This window comes from Hesperophylax consimilis, chromosome 22 (genome assembly GCF_061612785.1).
Source record: "Hesperophylax consimilis isolate HC1 chromosome 22, BYU_Hcon_1.0, whole genome shotgun sequence".
NCBI lineage: Eukaryota > Metazoa > Arthropoda > Insecta > Trichoptera > Limnephilidae > Hesperophylax > Hesperophylax consimilis.
This window is the reverse complement of record NC_142857.1, coordinates 877,669-897,099: the sequence shown is the minus strand read 5'-3', so window position 1 is coordinate 897,099 and position 19,431 is coordinate 877,669. Positions and strand designations below refer to the sequence as shown.

Sequence of the window (19,431 nt, the reverse complement as noted above, 5' to 3'; positions counted from 1 at the left end):
TCCACAACTCTTGTATTATACCAAAAGTAAGTTTGATTTTAAACTCTTTTTGTTCTGTGTTTTTTTTAGAACTTCCTCTTAAAAATTTAATTTGTTATTATTACGTGCATTAGACGTTCATTTAAATAACTGTCTTTTTATTGAAGTAATTTCCATTATCGAAACTACGGTCTATTTCTGTTAAAATTAACATCCTAATAATTATAATTATTTATATTGAATATGTACGATTCAAAACTTCTTTCTGACAGTATTTGAAAATCTCGTACTGCCAACACACATGTTGTGTTGTGATGGAGAACTTGAACTAGCCGAGGAATTGAACTCAAACGTCTGGTCGGGAACCGGACGAAATGCCAACTCAGCCACTAACTGATATTTATCGTAACCGTTGCTAATGTCTTCGGAGAACCACTCTGACAAGTATATTGTACATAATGTCCATATTATGTACAATGTACATGAATTACTTTCTTCAATAACTGTAAAAGCTGAAGTAATTTTCCATTAAGAATCTAAATTTATTTATCAGATATATATCAATATAATAAAAAAAACTCTGCACCGCATTTAATTGATTTATAATCCTCCATAACTTGTGGTTTTTGGTTAATTTATTACTTCAGTCTGGTTTAGGAATTTTAAACCGTGTCTAATATCTATCATAAATTAATAAAACCCATGTCTTGGTTAAATATTAATATTTAGGTTACGTTTCTCATATGATGTACGTAACTACTAAGAGTAAGGACGGGTTGTTTAGCAGAATTTGAATAATTCGTCAAATTTCAAAGTTAAATGTCAAGTTCTGGGAAAGTTCTATTCAAATTCAGTTATAGTTCAGTTTTATGAAACCACTGATCCATAATGGAATAATAACAGAACTTGAACTAGAATAGAACTTTAAAATTAAAATTGAAATTTGATTATTATTCAAATTCTGTGAAACAACTGTCCTTATGTGAAATTAGTACACTTGAATAGTTTAGTTCTAAAAGTAAAATTAACAAATACAAAAAGCTTCGTAGAGATATAAATGTCATCATTTTACAGTTAAGGCGAAGCATAATGCAAAATCACTATTTTGATTCACCTTTATAACGAAATGGTGAACATTACGAATACAAAAAAATATGCTTTAGATAAATTGAAGATTTTCCTATCGCTTCGCTTGAGTAGAATACAAATAAATATGTAAATTACTCAATAAAAAGTATAAATGAAAACTACAATTTTTTTTTCAATACAAATGTATGAACGCATAAAGGAAACAACTTTTTTAAAATACAGTATTATAGCTAAGATTATCTGTGACAGTTTCATTTGATTATCTTTTTTGCTTTCTTATAAAATTATTTACAAAATAAATAAAAACCAGTTATTTGCTTGAAATCGAACGTTTCTAGACTCCGTTTGAAAAGCGATTTTAATGCCTATTACTTACGATATAAGGTATACCAAGAATACACACATTTTTAGCTTGTAGCTTCCTTTTAATCTGCCTCCGTGGTGCGATAGTTATAATTGTTGACTACTAAATAAAGCACGTAGATTGTTGTAACGCTGAATCGCGTGCGAAATAAAAAAAAGTTCGAAACAATGTTGCGCATTGGTATATTTTAGTAATACCATAGATCTATACAATTAGAGACGCTATTCCATATTAATATCTTGTCGAAACGTGTTCGACTATTAGAACGCAATGAGCGGTGCGTGTAGACCGCATTCGATAGTTTTGGTTAGAGCGTTGGGAGCGTTGGAGGTCACTTGGAGGTAAAACAAATGAATCTATATTTTCGCTTCATGTCTCATCTAAATAATATCAACGAGTAATACAAGAGGGGTTAAGATTTCCAACATTTCCTTTGAAAACAATGGCCGAATTAGACGATCATTACACCATTAGTATCTGTTAAGCTGTTGAGAAGATAATAGAGTAATTTGCTACGCCATGTCACTATTAGAGAGTTTTTTTTAACGCAGAAGTCTAAGTAGTTATTGATATCATTTTCATTTATAAATAAAAGCGCAGACCCGTAAAAAATCACGGGATATTATAATGATGTAGAATTGCGTGTTAACTAAATAGGAGAGAGAATTTTAACTTTACGAAAATGTAAAGATTAACCTTACGAAATATAAACAAAAGAAACGCACGTTTCAAATGCAGAATTAAAATAATTTTCTGTTAAAATATTATTAAAGGTACTAATGGCACTTAATTTCACAACAAATCCGAGTTCATTGAACCAGAGTTACAATCACACTCGAAAGTAGTATTTTTGACGAACAACGTCATTTTATCAATAGGCTTTGTGGAAACTGCTGATAAATGATGCAGCTGTATATAATAACGAATAATTAAAATGGTGCATCGGGTTGCTGAAAGAAACACCGAACAATGAAGTGTTAGAAATATTGAAATAAGTATAACAGCTATGAGCCGTGGGAGTGGGATGGAGTGGGTTTCACATCTTGTTTCGGATTGTATAATAAAGTATCTTCCACACACTGGACTTGGGTGATTTGAATAATTAAATTAGAAGATGCATTCGAATGATTGCATTAAAATGCACTATGTAACTGGTTTATAAACCAAGGAGAAAGAAAGATAAGTTACACGGGTTTATTAACAAACACAATCGTCAAACATAACAATTGGTTTCAATTGCATTTTTGGGAAATATGTTATGTGCCTGTCTCATTAGGAAATTCTGTGTGGAGAACAGGTGCATTTGGGTTAGGTTAGGTTTAAAAATTAAGTTATAGATTTCGAATTAAGAAGATAAAAAGTAAAACCAAAAGGTTTTCTGTGATGTGCATTAGTTATTCCTGTGTGAAATCTGGTTCAATGAACTCAAATTTGCTTTGAATAGTGTCATTTTTTAAAGTGGAACCGCTGTATGAAGAATTCAGACAAGCGATAAAGAAGGTACTTACCAATCATCAGAAAATTATCTTATTCCAATTCATTTAATAATTCTGTACGTGAAATGCGTATTTCATTAGTTAGATTATTTTACAGAATTAGTTATTTTTCAAGGGTTTTCGCTTATAAAAATATAATAATGTTAGGTATAAAGAAAATTCACAATATTTGTTTTTGAAAAGCATGGATCATGAGACAAATATTTTATATATATACATTCAGCTTCACAAATCCTACAATTAATATATCCCTTCATCCTACACTGGTTAGCGCTAGTCATAATAATAAATTTAGTTACGCTTATATTAAATAAAAAAATAAACCTACTAAAAAACGCCATGTAATATATTTATAATTATTAAAAAAAAACACATGTACGAGTATGTATACATAATTACTTCAACATAATAATATTAACCATACTACTACATTTTAATCATACGTAAATGAAACCCTCATTACGAGAGATTCCAGTGAAAATATCATTATATTTATTTGTTACAAAATATTAAAAAAATATTATTGTTATGAAGGAAAATAAGTGTCCTCCGTGAAAACCTATTTTTTTGTCGATCGTCGACAAAATTACAGCCATTTTACACAAAATATACAACAGAAGAGACGATAAAAATAGAAAATCTAGAATAATTCCTGATCTGAGTTAATGTTATTATTTGTTTTCCGAGATGTATAAATGAATGAGTAAATCAATAAGATTCAAGACATTAATCTTTAATTGGTAGATTCTCACAACAAAAATAACTACTACTAATAAGGAAACGTGAGAAGAAAACAAATGCGGCAGCAACTTTTTCAATTAATTGTACCCTTCAATAATATTTAACATTTAAATTGATTTATCAAGTGGATGATAAAAAGTGCTCAATGCGCACATGTGGTTTTATTGCACTTTAGATAATAACACTTCTCAAACCTACAAACACACACACACACATATACACTATACCCGGTAATTACTCAATTTAACTCACATATAAAACATTAAGAGGAAACATACATTATATATACGTTCTCGAATGAAAAATTTCAACCGTGTATGGGCGCGCGTTTTAATTGTGTTTTCCCGACTATGCACCGGTGCCGAAGGCATAAATGACGCTAGTCCCTCGGAACAACTTCCGTTGGAATACCAGTGGAACAGGAACAGCATTCGAACCTGACCACTGTAACGTGATATTTAATATCTGAAAATTGTTCTCACTATATAATGAGCAGAGATGTGCAAAATGGGTACCCAAAACCATTTGAAATGCAAAATGGAAATGGGTCAAAACTTTTCCATTTGAAAATGCAAAATGCAAAATGGTTTTTAGAAAAGCATTTCAAATGCAAAATGCAAAATACCTATTTTCAAATTGCATTAAAAATGCAAAATGGTTTCTCAGGTCAAACAATTAAAATAATTATAGGATTTTAAAACAATTTTGTCATTTAATAATGGACATCAATGTAGAACAAACATATTACATGATGGTAAACCCAAAAACACCACGACTACAGATTATGAAACCACAAAAAATTTGCGCGGGACTAATGTTGCCAACGTAAAAACATAGAAACTGCTATCTAACATTTAATATTACAGCATCGTGGCCATGTTCAGTATTTGAATCAGTATTTTTTGTAATGGTATCACTCAATTGCCAGGGCTCCTACCAAGGAGCAACTTGACAAATGTAAATTATCTCTCATAGCGAGGTTGAGGACCGACTGATATTTGGGACTTATGAAAAAAAGATGAGTGGAGATAGTAGGAAGAATGTTGCAAAAAGCATTTAAAATGGAAAATACCCATTTTGAATTTTGCATTTCCATTTGAAATGGATTTATTTGAAATAAAGCACATCTCTGATAATGAGTACGCTTTTTTTCCAAAAAGTAAAATAAAATTTAATCGGACGAATGTCCTTGTATTACCGAACTATTAAACAAATTAACCTTTTCGCGCCATTTTATTGTTTAAAATAGCTTGTTATTAATGAAAACTTTGCATTTATACAAGAGGGACAGTGAGAATATTGAGTTAAATAAAATCAACACGTTCAGAAAATAAATATATCAATCGGAATGGACCGCTCTTAAAGTCAAACTGCGAGACTAATGATCCAGAATTATTATCGATCACCTTTCACCGTGAGATGAATATTCCACAAGAGAGTCCTAAGATAAGACTACAGATGGTGAGGTAATTAAACGGAGGAGATGGTCCATTGGTTGCAGAAGACCCCCGCAGTAGAGCTGAAAGGAATGCACGGAGCATTGGACACGCCAATCATTAGCCCCGGAACCACAGGCTGATTGTTTTTAAATCAATTTGAAATCGATGTAATGGTTATCCCTTACGAAATTACTTGAAATACTTATTATCAGATGTTTCTCTTTCTAGAAAGATGCACTTTCTCTATTGATAATAAAAAACTCGCCTACTTCCATACACAAGCAAATGCTTTTAATGGAACAGCAGTGTAGAACATAACATACAAACGAACCCATTGTTAAACTAATTATTACGTTATGTAAAATTGTTTTATCAACAAAAAAAAATTAAAATGATTTGTGATTATCTCAAGGTGTCATTAATCAAACGGAAGATATGTTATTCATTCACTATCGTTATTGATCACAGGTTACATTTTTTACTTTGTTAAAGGCAGCCCCCCCCACCCCTCCCCTTTCAGCGGCCAAAAAAACATACACGTAATTTTTCTTTCATTTAAACACATTTTAGGGGTCGCTACCATTGGATCAAAGTTTCGAAGAGACGCGCCGTTTAGGGCAATGGTAGCAAAGTTTCAGAACAAATATGTCAGCAGCCACGGACAGGTTGAGCAGTCCCTCTCCTGTCCGCGATAGGAGTAAAAGTTTGTTGTAGTGTTTTAATTACTCTCAAAAATTGAGCACGTTTTTGATATGTTTTTCTTGTATTTTTCAGACTAGAAAGAGCGGCGTTTCAGCCCCGCGCCCCCACTCTGCGATGGGACAGGAGCAATCCGCGCCGTGCGAACTCCGCCAGCAAACACACTCACACCCGAACCCGCAGCAAGCAGGCTACAACGGTCACAGCCACGGTAGTCACAGCGGACACGGCTATTCCGGCCACAGCTGTAGTAGCGGCGCTGAGGACGGTTACAGTCACAAGAGCAAGGCCACACGGTACGGCTCCAGCGAAAGCAAGAGCAAATTGCAATACTGCACGGGTAACAGTGACAAGAGCAGCGCTACCAACAAGACCCACTACTGCGACAAGACCAGCAACTACAGCCCCAGTGGAACAGACAGCTGTGGAACTGGCAGCAGCAAATACAGCAGGAACTGTAGCGACTACAGTCACCATCCGGATCCTGGTCTGAAGCGCTCTAAAGGATCCTTATCCAGCGGGTGTAAGTCTTCCATTTCAAGGACAGACTCAAACGCATCAGCTGAAAGCCGGAATCCGCGTTTGCCGATTTACACAAACGTCCACTACAGGTAAAGAAGATTCTAAATTTATTTTGGGTTTTTACTGTTTTCGGTGTGGAATCAAACGGCTGTTTAATTGCTCAGAGACTAAGACGAGACAAATTACGACACATTTCTTGAAATTATAGATATTGGAGACAGAGTGAAGTGGGTTAAGCACATCGATAATATTATGCTTAAATAATTATTTGAATAGGCACGTGAAAGAAAACCACTTGAAAGTTATAAAATCGAGTCACATAACGAGAAATGAGCATTTGCCATAAATTGGTCAAACGCAAAGGTCTGTTGTGCCAACGACGGAATAAATTATTGCAATCGCACGCATATTTTACAAGCAAATATCACAACAACTGGTTTGTTACGAAAACTTTATCTCGACGGTTTTGAAAGAGATTCGCAAGTACCCAAGTTCGGTTCTATTTCTAAAATGATCTATTTATTAATATTTCTGCCATGTTTTTGAAATAAGCAAAACATTAAAAACACCCAGTTCCCTAAATGGCGATTAATATTTTTAATCCAATTTGGGGCCGGAAATTTTCCTTAGTTTCCGAGGAGAGTTAAGAATTTTTAATTTATTTCATTTTATTTCGCTAAGCTCATTGGGCATAAAATGTTTATTGATCTTAAAACATTAAAAAAAAATATGAATGCAGTCACTAATGACTTCTCAGTTTTGTCTGTCCAACAAAGAATATTGAACCAGATTTCTAGTTTTTGAACACTTGGAAACTACTCTATTACAATATAACGCTATTTGCTTTCAGGGACGTGAACAATAACGACATATACAAGCCGCTTAAGATCGGCAAGAACAAGATACATCGGTTAAAAATACTCGACGCAGAAAAGGACACGGCCATCTACTTGGAGAAGCACCTGTCCATCAAGTCCTACCTGGACAAGGACAAGAAGATCAACAAGGGACCGCAGTTACCGGAACCTGAGCCCAAAAAGTCGGGCATCAGGAACTATACGCCAAAAATACTCAGCGAAAAGAAGATGCAAAAAGACTTGGAACATTGGATATGATATAACCAGTCGAAAGCAGCAGTGATAAATTAAACAAGTTACCCATATAAAATTAATAAGATAGTTTAAATGATGAAATTTTGTAAAAACAAAGCAATCATACTAATAATAACAAAACATAATTCGTAACATTTAAAAATGAGAAGAAATTAAACATTAAAGTAATATTCAAATGTTATATAAAAGTGTTGATTAAAATATAGTGATTTCAATACATAAAACAAGAAAGTTTTAACGTTGATTTGCATAAGTTCACATGTAGAATTATTCGATAACATAATAGTACTGAACACTTGATGAATAGCAGCGGGTAACATTTGTTTTTAAACGTTCTTCCGATTGCACGCCTTGACTACCTGTTGCCGCATTATAATATTTTACATATGGCCGTGCGTCTTCTCGCGTGATAACATCTGATACCGTCATAAGTGATTCAACGGGTTCATTGATAAGAAATTCGAAAGCGTTCATTAAGAAATTGGTCTAAAAGACTTGGTGTTGTGAATCTTGTCACGAATTCGTGAAGATAGAGATCTATATCATATACACTGCAACGAGTATATCTCCAGGGCCAGCATGCCTATTCTGGGGCCCTTGATAACGCTGGGCGGGTTAGCCCCCTCCCCCGTGACCATCATCAGCCTGCTGCCCCTTCTAGCTGTCGGCATCACCCTGTTCCGCTACCAGACAGTAGACCCTGAATCGCATCCCTTAAACGTCGTGAATGTAAGTTTAACTGTTTATTTTTTAAACAATAACGAAAACTAACTAACAAACTAACCCCAAATATTATAGTAAAATAGTATTATCATTGTTTCAAAAATGTGGTTGTTCAGAATAGGACATAACGCTGATGAAAGATAGTTGTACTAAAACTATGAAATATACCCACTAAAAAAGTTGACAAGAGTGATTACATAAGTTGAAATACCACTAGAAAAACTTTCTGAAGAACCGTTAGTTTTAGCAAAAAAATTATGACCAAAATTCAAAATAAAGGCATGAACCATCAAAGAAATTGTTAATTAATTCAGATTTTTTTTTACTGGAATGGGAATACCGACTAAAAACGAGACCAATTTCACATTCCACCACACGGCTGTATGTGTAAATAAAAAAGATTCGACAGAAGTTAATTTTTTTTTTTTTTTTTTTTTTTTTTATATATATTCAATAATATTGTTATTGGGTTTATAAAAACAGTTTATTTTTAAACAAGTTCTGCTGTGTAAAAATAAACTGTTTTTATAAACCCAATAACAATATTATTGAATATATAAAAAATAAAAATTAAAATGGAGTTCTACAAACTAAAATTAATAACAATAAATTAATTTTTTCTGTTTCAATCAAAAAGTAATAAGAAATCTCAATTTTTTTTTCAGATACTGTCGAGATATGACTTCATAGTGGTTGGAGGAGGGTCAGCGGGAGCCGTGGTGGCTTCACGACTTTCGGAAGTCCGCAACTGGACCGTGTTACTTCTGGAAGCCGGGGGACATGAGAACGAGATAAGCGACATACCAGCCCTGGCGGGGTACACGCAACTCTCGGAGTTGGACTGGAAATACCAAACGGCGCCTCCCGCTAATAGGGCGTATTGCCAAGCCATGGTGGGAGACCGCTGCAACTGGCCACGAGGGAAAGTCCTCGGAGGCTCCAGCGTACTGAACGCTATGATCTATGTGCGAGGAAACAGAAACGATTACGATCTTTGGGAATCCCTCGGAAATGTCGGCTGGTCCTTCGACAATGTCCTTAAATACTTCATGAAATCCGAAGACAACAGGAACCCGTATCTGGCCAAAACTCCCTACCACTCTTCCGGGGGATATTTGACGGTTCAAGAGTCACCGTGGAGGACCCCTCTTTCAATTGCGTTCTTAAAAGCTGGCATGGAACTGGGATACCAAAACAGGGACATTAATGGAGAACACCAAACGGGATTCATGTTATCGCAAGCAACCATCAGGAGGGGCAGCAGGTGCAGCACTTCCAAGGCTTTCCTTAGACCTGTCAGGCTCCGAAGAAATCTACATGTGGCTGTAAACGCGCAAGTAACAAAAATTCTGATCGACAAAAATAGAAGAGCGTACGGTGTTCAATTTATAAGAAACAATAGAAAATACGTAGTGAGAGCACAGAAAGAAGTGATCCTTTCAGCCGGGTCACTAAATTCTCCGCAATTGTTAATGTTGAGTGGAATAGGGCCAGCGCAGCATTTGGCCGAACACAACATTCCCGTTGTAGCAGACTTGAAAGTTGGCCACAATTTACAAGATCACGTTGGGTTGGGCGGGCTGACATTTATCATAGATGATCCGATTACGTACACTAAAGACAGATTTCAAAAGCCAGAGGTTCTACTCGATTATATAATCAACGAAAGAGGTCCCATGACCTCACCAGGAATTGAAGGTCTAGCATTCGTGAATACAAAATACGCCCCTAAATCTGGGCTTTGGCCAGACATCCAATTCCATTTCGGCCCAGCCTCAGTCAATTCTGACGGAGGAGACCAAATTCGAAAAGTTACAAACTTAAGAGATAGAGTATATAACACGGTATACAAACCACTCCTAAAAGCAGAAACGTGGACCATATTACCATTGCTTCTACGACCAAGAAGCACAGGTTGGGTGAGATTGAAGAGCCGAAATCCTTTACATTATCCTGTAATAGAACCAAACTATTTTGCGTATAAAGAAGATATCCAAGTTCTAACGGAAGGAATTAAAATAGCCATGGCTATATCCAACACTAGTGCATTCCAGAAATATAACTCTAGACCTTTGACGATACCTCTACCAGGATGCAAGCATCTGGAACTGTTCAGCGACGAATATTGGGAGTGCAGCATGAGACAGTTCACTTTCACCATATACCACCCCTGCGGGACTTGCAAGATGGGCCCGACGGATGACCCTGATGCTGTAGTGGATCCGAGGCTGAGAGTATACGGAGTCAGTAACCTGAGAGTAGTCGACGCAAGTATAATGCCGACTATTGTCAGCGGCAATCCAAATGCTCCAGTTATCATGATAGGAGAAAAAGCTAGTGATTTAATAAAAGAGGATTGGTTATCATAAACCGTAAAAATTAGTCCAAAAATTGACTTTGAGTGGAAACAAATTTAGGTGTTACTCCGTATTACCAACGTAACTTTATTATAAATAATCATTATAATAAAATAAAGTAATGAACACACAAAATTGTTGATAAAAATAATTGCAGATAGTAATTTATATATCTTTAATTAACCAAATTAGAATTAAAAGATAGACGTTAGACATTTTAAAAAGTGGTGTTTAATGATAGTGTAAGAGTGTTCATACAGTCGATATTTAAAAATGTCTTATTCATTGTTTTTTGTGTTTAATTCGTAGAACTCCATTTAATTTTTTAAAAGATTTAATATAAATCAAATTTAATAATATCATTTTTAAGTTCTGCAAGAATTTTGATAGTCAAAACTGTTCAAACTGTCAGTTTGAAAATGGCCTTGAAAGCCGAAACAATAATAAAAACCAAAATAATAGGAGAACTTAAAAATAATATTATTAAATTTGATTCATATTTAATCTAAAAAAATAAAATAGTTTTATTGTTACTTACTTTTTTTCTGTAAAATTATAAGTAAGAAACAAGACTGAACTAAATATTGTATGAAAAAACTGTGAAAGTAATTAGGAATATGTATTTTAATTTATAAATATTAGCATCGGGTGGTTAATGGGGCATGTGGTTGTGCAGACAAAATGTATTAACATGATTCAGTCCGTTTTTAGGAATGGGTTCAGTCACATGCAATTTTATAGTTTTTAATATCTGAAAATATTATAAAATTATCAATTCTACCTTTTAATTGTTCGCAAGAATTATTGTAACATATAATAGAAATTAAATAAAGCCAGAACCACGTGTGTACCAATAGTATCGGTTCGTGACTTTATATAATATGTGTACTTCAATTGGATTGCTTATTTTACATTCTTCGTTTAAAAAAGTTTAATTCAAAACCAAATATTTTAAAACTGGTTTCTAACAGGGAATCTAATATAAACACACCTTAATGATTATAATATTGATTACATTGTTCCGTGGAGAACGTTTTAGTATTCATCATAGTGGTTCATCTTGTTGATCTTGACGAGTGGAATTTGAGTTTGATGGATTTGAACGCTCAATATCTAGAATCTAGATCGACAGATGCGTGAGAAACTATTTCGTCCATGGAACAATCAAAGTATTGGATGTAATCGAGATCTATACCCAAAATATTTCATCACGTAGTTTCGTTTTCTTACGTACATTTTTTAATTATTTGCCACACATGGCAACTATAAAATCCCAACAAATAAATGAATCAGTTAATTTGGTAATTAAATAATGGAGGGAAATAAAACAGTGAAAATATTATTTAATTAGAATTGTTTGGAGTAATACTTGTTTGTAAAATTAACATTGTTCCATAGTATTAGTGTAAGAGCTAAGAGTTGTCTAATCCAAAATTTACACAACCGAGATAGATGTGATTGAAATGTTGAAGGTTTAACATAATGACATTGAATACTTATTTTAATGGGTTAGGCCGGTTAATGTCTTATTTTGTAATCAATCTAGTTTGTTTTGTGATTTTCTCCAGAATAGTAAATTGAAAAATTTGATAATATCAACTTTGAACGGGGGTTAAACCGATATTTCAAAAGCAGTCTTTAAGATGGCACCTTTTTCTTTGTAGAAATATGGATGTTTGTTCTAACATAGTATAATTTAAATAGAGGATACGTGTGAATGCTTAGTATCGAAAGTTTCTAAAAAGTTTTTCGAAATAGTTTGGAACAACCGCCCGCAGTCCCCTCTTACCCCGCAAATTCCCAAAGATACCGGGTGCGAAGCGATATTTACCAATTTCGTATAGACTTGCGATGCAATTCGACAAGTTCGTTTTGTTTCTTTCATTTTTCATCTTCCTAGCAAAAATAATAATATTATTAAAATATGTATATTATACATTCAATACATCACTATACAAGCAAGGGTCTCTTAATAATTTAACTGTACACATTAAAAAATAAATTTACTATACATTTTTAAAAAATCGGTATAAAAGTGACGTTTAGATAATTCTTGCTCAAATTTGGCATCATAATATTAGGCAACTCATAAAATGGAAGAGTCATAAAAATTGTAATAAACAAAAATTGAAATATAAAATGAAAGTAATTTGTTGCTTGAATTGTTTGTTTTTGACATCTGCATAATATTTTGATCACAAACATCAGTGCCATATCAGGGCAACACACAAACATCAATCAATATCGTTATCGAATAATAAAATTATATCTAATCATTTTAATTTGTAGGTATTCTTCTTTCTCTTTAGTACATCCAGTTTTGTAAATAAATTATTTTTAAGACTTGTTGTAGAATAAAATATCGATGTAAATAAATAATAACGAAGTTTAAAAATAAATTTGTCTTTTCAATATGTACTCATTTTATTACCACAGATGGACGTGACGATGGTTGGCTCACCCTAATGAACATGTAGGCTATCCACAAAGGCTAATGGCATTCATTTAAACAACCTAAACACTCAGCAGTGAGTGGAAAACAGCCTGAAAAATTATATTAGTCTTGATAAATATTTATAGTCGACATTGCTGACCAAGTAAAAAATAATTGGTATTTATTTAGCCGTTCCAAAAATCATAAAAAAAAAGAAAGTATTAAACGGTCTGAGTGTTTGTTGTTTATCAATATTCATTTCATAATTATGGTGATCATCATTTTGTCAGGAAAAAATCATGGCGTGAGTGCGACATCTTTTGCAGGATAGTGCTATGAATAAATCATCTAAGATTCAAACCATTTTTAAAATAAATATAGAGACAACAGTATAAAGAGCTTGTATAAATACTAAACTTTACGCTTTATTCTTGCGACTTTACGTAAAGACAGAGTAAAACAGTATAAAGAGATTGTATAAATACTAAAGTTAGATTATTGGAACTTAACGATGGTTTTGAGAGCTCTATTCAAACAAGTTCTTGAACAAAACTGGTTTTAGAAGCAAACTATTCTGTAAAAATGAAGAGACTACGAGAACATTGTTTTTGTATAGCCCACACAGGTGGCGTCCATTCCAATATTCATTTATTCCTTCAGTATTTATTGCTGGGGTTCTTTTTATTTATTATTATTAATAAACAATATAGGCGAAGCTTGAAACGCTCGGAAAAATACATGCAAAATAAACACATAAATTAAACCACTTTATTTTTAACGCATAAGCTACCGCTACCGGTTTCGGAAGTGCCCTTTCTTCAACGGGAGAAAATAAAAAAAGAAGATATATCGGAAATATGTCTAAAACAGGACTTGGTTAGAATATATATTGGCAAGGTTCATCAAATTTAGCTAAATATCGCTTCACCCAGCTTAGCATGAAATGCAATAATTCAATATAAACTTGAACTAGATTGTGGCAGATATCGAACGCGGAACCTCCGAAACCGAAGTGAAAAGCGCACAGCGTAGATATTTCACGGCAATACTTTAAATGTCTAGACTTTATGAAATTTTGGATATTTTCGAACGGTTTTGTATTATTACTTACCTATTACTATTTTTATTATATCAGTTACTTACATTAAACACTTTTATTTATATTGTAAATTAAAAATAGCGGCAAAACTCGATATTCGTGTAATCAGAATGCACAACATGGCAGGATTGCATTAAGAAACAAATCGGGAGGCATTCATTCAGAGGTAACCGATGATGATGGTGATGTATAAACTAAATTAACACACCCATATAAATACGGAACACTTTCTTTGTCGCATAACATGAAGCAAGGGATAAAAGCAAGCATCATGAGTCACGCCAATGGGCGTCATTACAGGCAGGCAAGAAGGCTTTCACAAATCGCAATCATCGTTTAGCGAAAGGATCACGACGCAACAAATTAAAGTTGCTACCTGCAGAATGCTACCGGAAGCGGCTCGAAGGGCAGAGACGGAAGTGCACCGGCGACACTGCCAACGGGCGACGCACGTTCAAAGCTATAAGCTGTAGGCAGCAATCATCATGGCAATGACAGTGCAGTCAGCAGTGTCTCCGCTATTTACCATTGAAGCCACGATTCATTAATTCGCCATGGTGTCTGGATTGTTGATATTTTGCAAGGCACCAACCACCGGCGGCCACCTTGGCCGTTGTGTAACAATTAGTGCAATTATCAATGGTCTTGCATCAGTGGCCATACAAATATTTACCATAGGTACAACAAAAGTGATAAATTATTACTATTGGTTCAGTGAACAGTAGACCTCGCGTCCAACATACAATAATTCTAATTTTCTCAATCAAAATAAATCTAAACTTAGGACGGGTTGTTTCACAGAATTTGAACAATCCATCAAATTTCAAAGTTGATTTACAAGTTCTGTAGAGGTTCTAATCAAGTTCTATTATTATATCATTATAGGACAGTTGCTCCACAAATTGAAATAATAACAGAACCTTCACATATCTTGAATATATACTTTTAAATTTGATGAATTGTTAAATTCTGTGAAACAAGCCGTCCTACATGGTAGGTGGGTAGGTATTTAAGTACCTAAACGATATATTAGGTAACGATTTCAAATAAGGAATTACACAATTTGTCCAAAGAAAATTCACCATCTCAATTACAAATTTTTTCAAACTTTCTTCGTGCAGGTGTGTACCATAAGAAACATGACGATTTCACATATGAAAAAAATTCTTTTCTGAACTATTAAAACGGTCACCATCTTGAAACCAAAACGACACGTACAAACAAACGAAATGCAAAACGGTCGAGTTAAAACAGGACTTCGCGACGCTCAGTCAATAAAGACGGTGAAAAAAAATACAAGCTGAAAAAATGTACCAACAATTGATGGCCTTCGAAATTTTCTTTAAAAGAAAACAATGATTTAACTTTGATTCGGAGATCTTTAAAAAATATACGAGTATTTCATTATAAACCAACAAACAATGAAATCTAAAATTGATGCGTATTGTCAAAGAGTCTATTCGGCGAAGTTATTTTTGGCGAGTTAATTATTACGGGTTCATGATTGTTAGTTGTTTCTCGGCGGTAGTGCAAACATGACGGAAATGTGCATTGAATTTAAAAAATATATATTATTACGTTTTATAAAGACACTTAATGTTTAGAAAGGGGTAATAAATGTTGCGACGCTTACTGTCAATTTCACGCATCGGTGAGCAGAAACAGAAGTGCTGTCAGCGGACGAATCTCGTGATCCAAAAACTTGATTTGCTCGAACTGGCCTAATCTTTCTGGGACGTCCCCAAATTTTTAGATCCTCCTTTGCATAAACGCCTTGCAAGTGTTTTCGGATCGCCAAATTAAAGCTCCAATGTATGGAATGCAAGGAAAGACTTTTGCTTGTGTCTCGCGTTGCATAAACGCGTGTTTGGCCATAAATCTAAATAGTTCAATAGTATTTTTTACATCCGTAATGATTGGGTACCTACGTCCGTAGGTATATAACGTAGTCGAAGTGGTTTTTTGGTGTAAGGCGGTCAGCGTAATATGTATTAACTTTTAAAGAATGCAAAATACCTAGATATCGATGCGAGCAACCCGGGGCGAGTAACGCGTGGGGGAGAAAGGAAATACACTTTCGAGCATCTGACCAACATTTCGAATGTGGTTAGACTGAAAATAAAAGTAAATGCAATAATTCATACACATCTTCATGACTAAATGTGCCATTGTTATCCGAATGCAAGGAACAAATACGAGAAGAAAAGGAGACAGTAAAAAGACAGAGGTAACAATACCCGTATAAGTGACCAGATCACAGAGGCGTGCGGTTACTGTATCCAACACCAATTTTCACCATTTTGAACCGGACCGGAGATTGATTTATGCAATTTTTTTAAGAAATGTGCAGGCCTACATGAGTCGCTTAACTCGGGAACAAAAACATAATATGATAACATCAGCTATCAGCCAGGCAGCTAACAGATATCGAGAGAGAGATCAAGAGAGTTTTCTTCCTTTCAATGCGATATAGATTAGGGGGGAGCAATGTTCTCATAGACTATATAGTTTTATTGCTAATTTAAAAAGTCTGTAGAACTTTTTTCTATTTAAATAAAAACCTACCAAAAACATTTGCCCCAGTAAAATTAACGGCACGCCCTGTTCAACCAGAAGAGACAGCCTCCTGATGTTTCTGTTCTCTCGAAAGAACTACTCCCGTATTCGATTCGCCATGAAACGTCGTTAAAGTTGTACAGAAATACAGTAAAGTTTAGTGTGAAAAATCGTGCGACGTTTTCTTCACGCTTCCAGTTCTTCTCACGTTTCCGGCTGAAAGGAATTCAAAATACCAGAATTCCACGGTCAATAGAATTTCACCATAAACAAACAAATCAAACGAACTTTCCATCACGAGGTTTTTCGCGAATTTGCAATGATAGGAGTAGATTTAATGCCACGACACACGGTCTAATTTGGAAATCATGAAATTTTACGTCCGTTCTTCATAGTTCAGCAGGCTGTTTTTCGCCACTGTCTGATTAACTTAGCCTTGTGCACTCGATTAAATAAATACAGAGAAATTCCAAGTAATAAACAAACATCATTATCTAAATTAACCCTTCATCACTTTTGTTCAGTTTGCAATGTTTTCTGTGTATTTCAAATGCGTTAGATACATCTTATTTTTTAATTTTCCGTAAAAAAAATACTGTTTGAGAAACTGGATAAAATTATCTTTCCGGTGTACGCATTTAAAATAAACATTACTTTTTCTAAATAATAAAAAAATAATATCAAACGTGAAACGTTACCCACATTTTAAATTAATGTTTTACCCCAATCGTAGAAAAATTGAGAGAACTCGATATTTTGAAAACGCATTCGTTATGTTTGAGGAATTTGTAAGAAAACTGTAACTTCACTTTTATCTCGTTTATATAATAAAAAATAAGAGATAATTGTTGAAGTTAAACCGATTGTTACGATAGCGAAGCGAAATATGAATTATGCATTTTGGCTATTTTTAGGATTTTATTAATATTAGAACATAAGAGATTCATGTCCATCACAATTATTACAATATTATATATTTAGAGTTTCGAATATAGAGACTAGAGACCACATAAGAAGTGAGAAAATATTCACATACGAACCCAAATACCGAATTGAGATCAAAAGATTTACCAAAAAAGCCTAATTACCTCGCTAACACAAGGCAGGTCATATTTTTTTATTGTAAAGTCATGTTCGGAATTTAGCGCGTTTCGAAATGTTAAAGCATTTCCGATGTTGTAACTGATTTGTCCGTCTTGAGATCGGTGCAATAACAACAAATCCATCAACTTTTATACCACTTCACATCACGCAACAATAAACCATGATTAATCACCTGAGGCTGTGGAGCGTGACGAATCGGAAGCGTTTTACAATTGAAGATGTGTTTGAGGAAAGAGGTGTAAGAAGTGTACGCAGAAGAAAAACATTCATGTTATTTTACAGACGTAGAAAAAGTGATGTAATGAAACGGAAGTTATTTCATGCAGATGACGGGTGTGGACGTTGGAAAGGTTGAAATACAAGTAGATAATGAATAATATTACCGTTTGCAGTTTTATGGTGTTCAAAGGGTCAGCTATAATGGAAAATGGCGCAATGGAAAATGTGTGCCAGTGGTTAATTAGAAATATGATTCTATTAATGAAATGTTTCGGAAACAGGTGAATCGATAATGAAAACTTTCCGATTCATTAATCTTGACATCTTTACAAAATTATGCGACCATGATTTTCGGAGCAGAAAAACATATACCAACCAGGATATGTCAGATGAGGGCATTAAAAATATACCAACCGGGGTATGACAGATGACGGTATTTAAAAATATACCAACCAGGGTATGTCAGATGAGGATATTTAAAAATATACCTACCGGGGTATGACAGATGACGGTATTTAAAAATATACCAACCAGGGTATGTCAGATGAGGATATTTAAAAATATACCTACCGGGGTATGAAAGATGAGGGAATTGAAAAATATACCAACCAGGGTATGTCAGATGAGGGTATTTAAAAATATACCTACCGGGGTATGACAGATGACGGTATTTAAAAATATACCAACCAGGGTATGTCAGATGAGGATATTTAAAAATATACCTACCGGGGTATGAAAGATGAGGGAATTGAAAAATATACCAACCAGGGTATGTCAGGGTATATATTCAAAAATATAGGTACTAACCGGCGTATGTCAGATGAGGGTATTTGGAAATATACCAACCAGGGTATATCAGATGAGGGGTATTAAAAAATTATTAAAACACAACTATATTAAGTATAATTTTCAGTGAAAGAATATATATACATAATGAACTTCCAATTGTTAGCGCAACTGTACATTATTAAGCCAAATGTCCACGATACAATGTTTCGGAAACAAGTTGCCAGCAGTTTCTGGAACAACACGTAGACAGTCAGTAGCTTTTCCTGTCTACATTCGTAATATTGCAAATATCACGCATATGTATATTATATATACGTGTGTACGCAATTCATAACCAAACATTTTTATAACCAAACATTTTTTGGGATTTCCGAAATTTTCGAAATATCTTCCCATACGCCAATTCATTTTTTCTTCAATGTCATGTTTATTTAATAACAGCATTCATGAGAGTTGATTTAAAAAGCACCCGAGAGGCTTTTAATTTGATACGCGGGTATGGGTACCGCCGCCCAGGGAACCATTTATTGGAAAACCAACACCTCTGCCATATGAAACCCCAAGTGGCTACATTTGGTGACTTAACAGGGGTGCCCGGGTTCATCGGGTGAGGTGTGTTCAGATCTTGTCGGTGAATTGGGGAAGCCCTTTGATCTCCACAGCTGGTCTCTCTGAACCCATCAACGCAGCGGGAGAGATGGATTCGTAC

General features: G+C 34.4%; 3 protein-coding genes across 3 annotated transcripts in view; 2 read left to right on the top strand and 1 right to left on the bottom strand.

Moving 5' to 3' along the window:
- Flo2 (flotillin-2) overlaps positions 1-19,431 on the bottom strand; it is a 710,730-nt gene that overhangs the window by 487,614 nt on the left and 203,685 nt on the right. The gene's annotated exons all lie outside the window — the stretch shown is intronic.
- LOC149412585 (uncharacterized) lies at positions 5,089-7,510 on the top strand. The gene is made up of 3 exons (XM_089645347.1): positions 5,089-5,130; positions 5,883-6,418; positions 7,180-7,510. The coding sequence occupies exons 1-3, from the start codon at positions 5,089-5,091 to the stop codon at positions 7,442-7,444; spliced, it is 843 nt and encodes a 280-aa protein (XP_089501473.1). The 3' UTR covers positions 7,445-7,510.
- Positions 7,768-10,569, top strand: LOC149412584 (glucose dehydrogenase [FAD, quinone]-like). Its single transcript, XM_089645275.1, has 2 exons — positions 7,768-8,170; positions 8,830-10,569. Exons 1-2 carry the CDS (start codon positions 8,021-8,023, stop codon positions 10,531-10,533), a joined length of 1,854 nt encoding a protein of 617 aa, XP_089501401.1. The 5' UTR covers positions 7,768-8,020; the 3' UTR covers positions 10,534-10,569.

Excerpts from the sequence above, each read along its gene's own strand:
- LOC149412585 (XM_089645347.1), top strand. The coding sequence starts at position 5,089 with ATGAATATTCCACAAGAGAGTCCTAAGATAAGACTACAGATG. Across the intron at positions 5,131-5,882 it reads CTAAGATAAGACTACAGATG|ACTAGAAAGAGCGGCGTTTC; the intron begins GTGAGGTAATTA and ends TGTATTTTTCAG. Across the intron at positions 6,419-7,179 it reads TACACAAACGTCCACTACAG|GGACGTGAACAATAACGACA; the intron begins GTAAAGAAGATT and ends ATTTGCTTTCAG.
- LOC149412584 (XM_089645275.1), top strand. The coding sequence starts at position 8,021 with ATGCCTATTCTGGGGCCCTTGATAACGCTGGGCGGGTTAGCCCCCTCC. Across the intron at positions 8,171-8,829 it reads ATCCCTTAAACGTCGTGAAT|ATACTGTCGAGATATGACTT; the intron begins GTAAGTTTAACT and ends TTTTTTTTTCAG.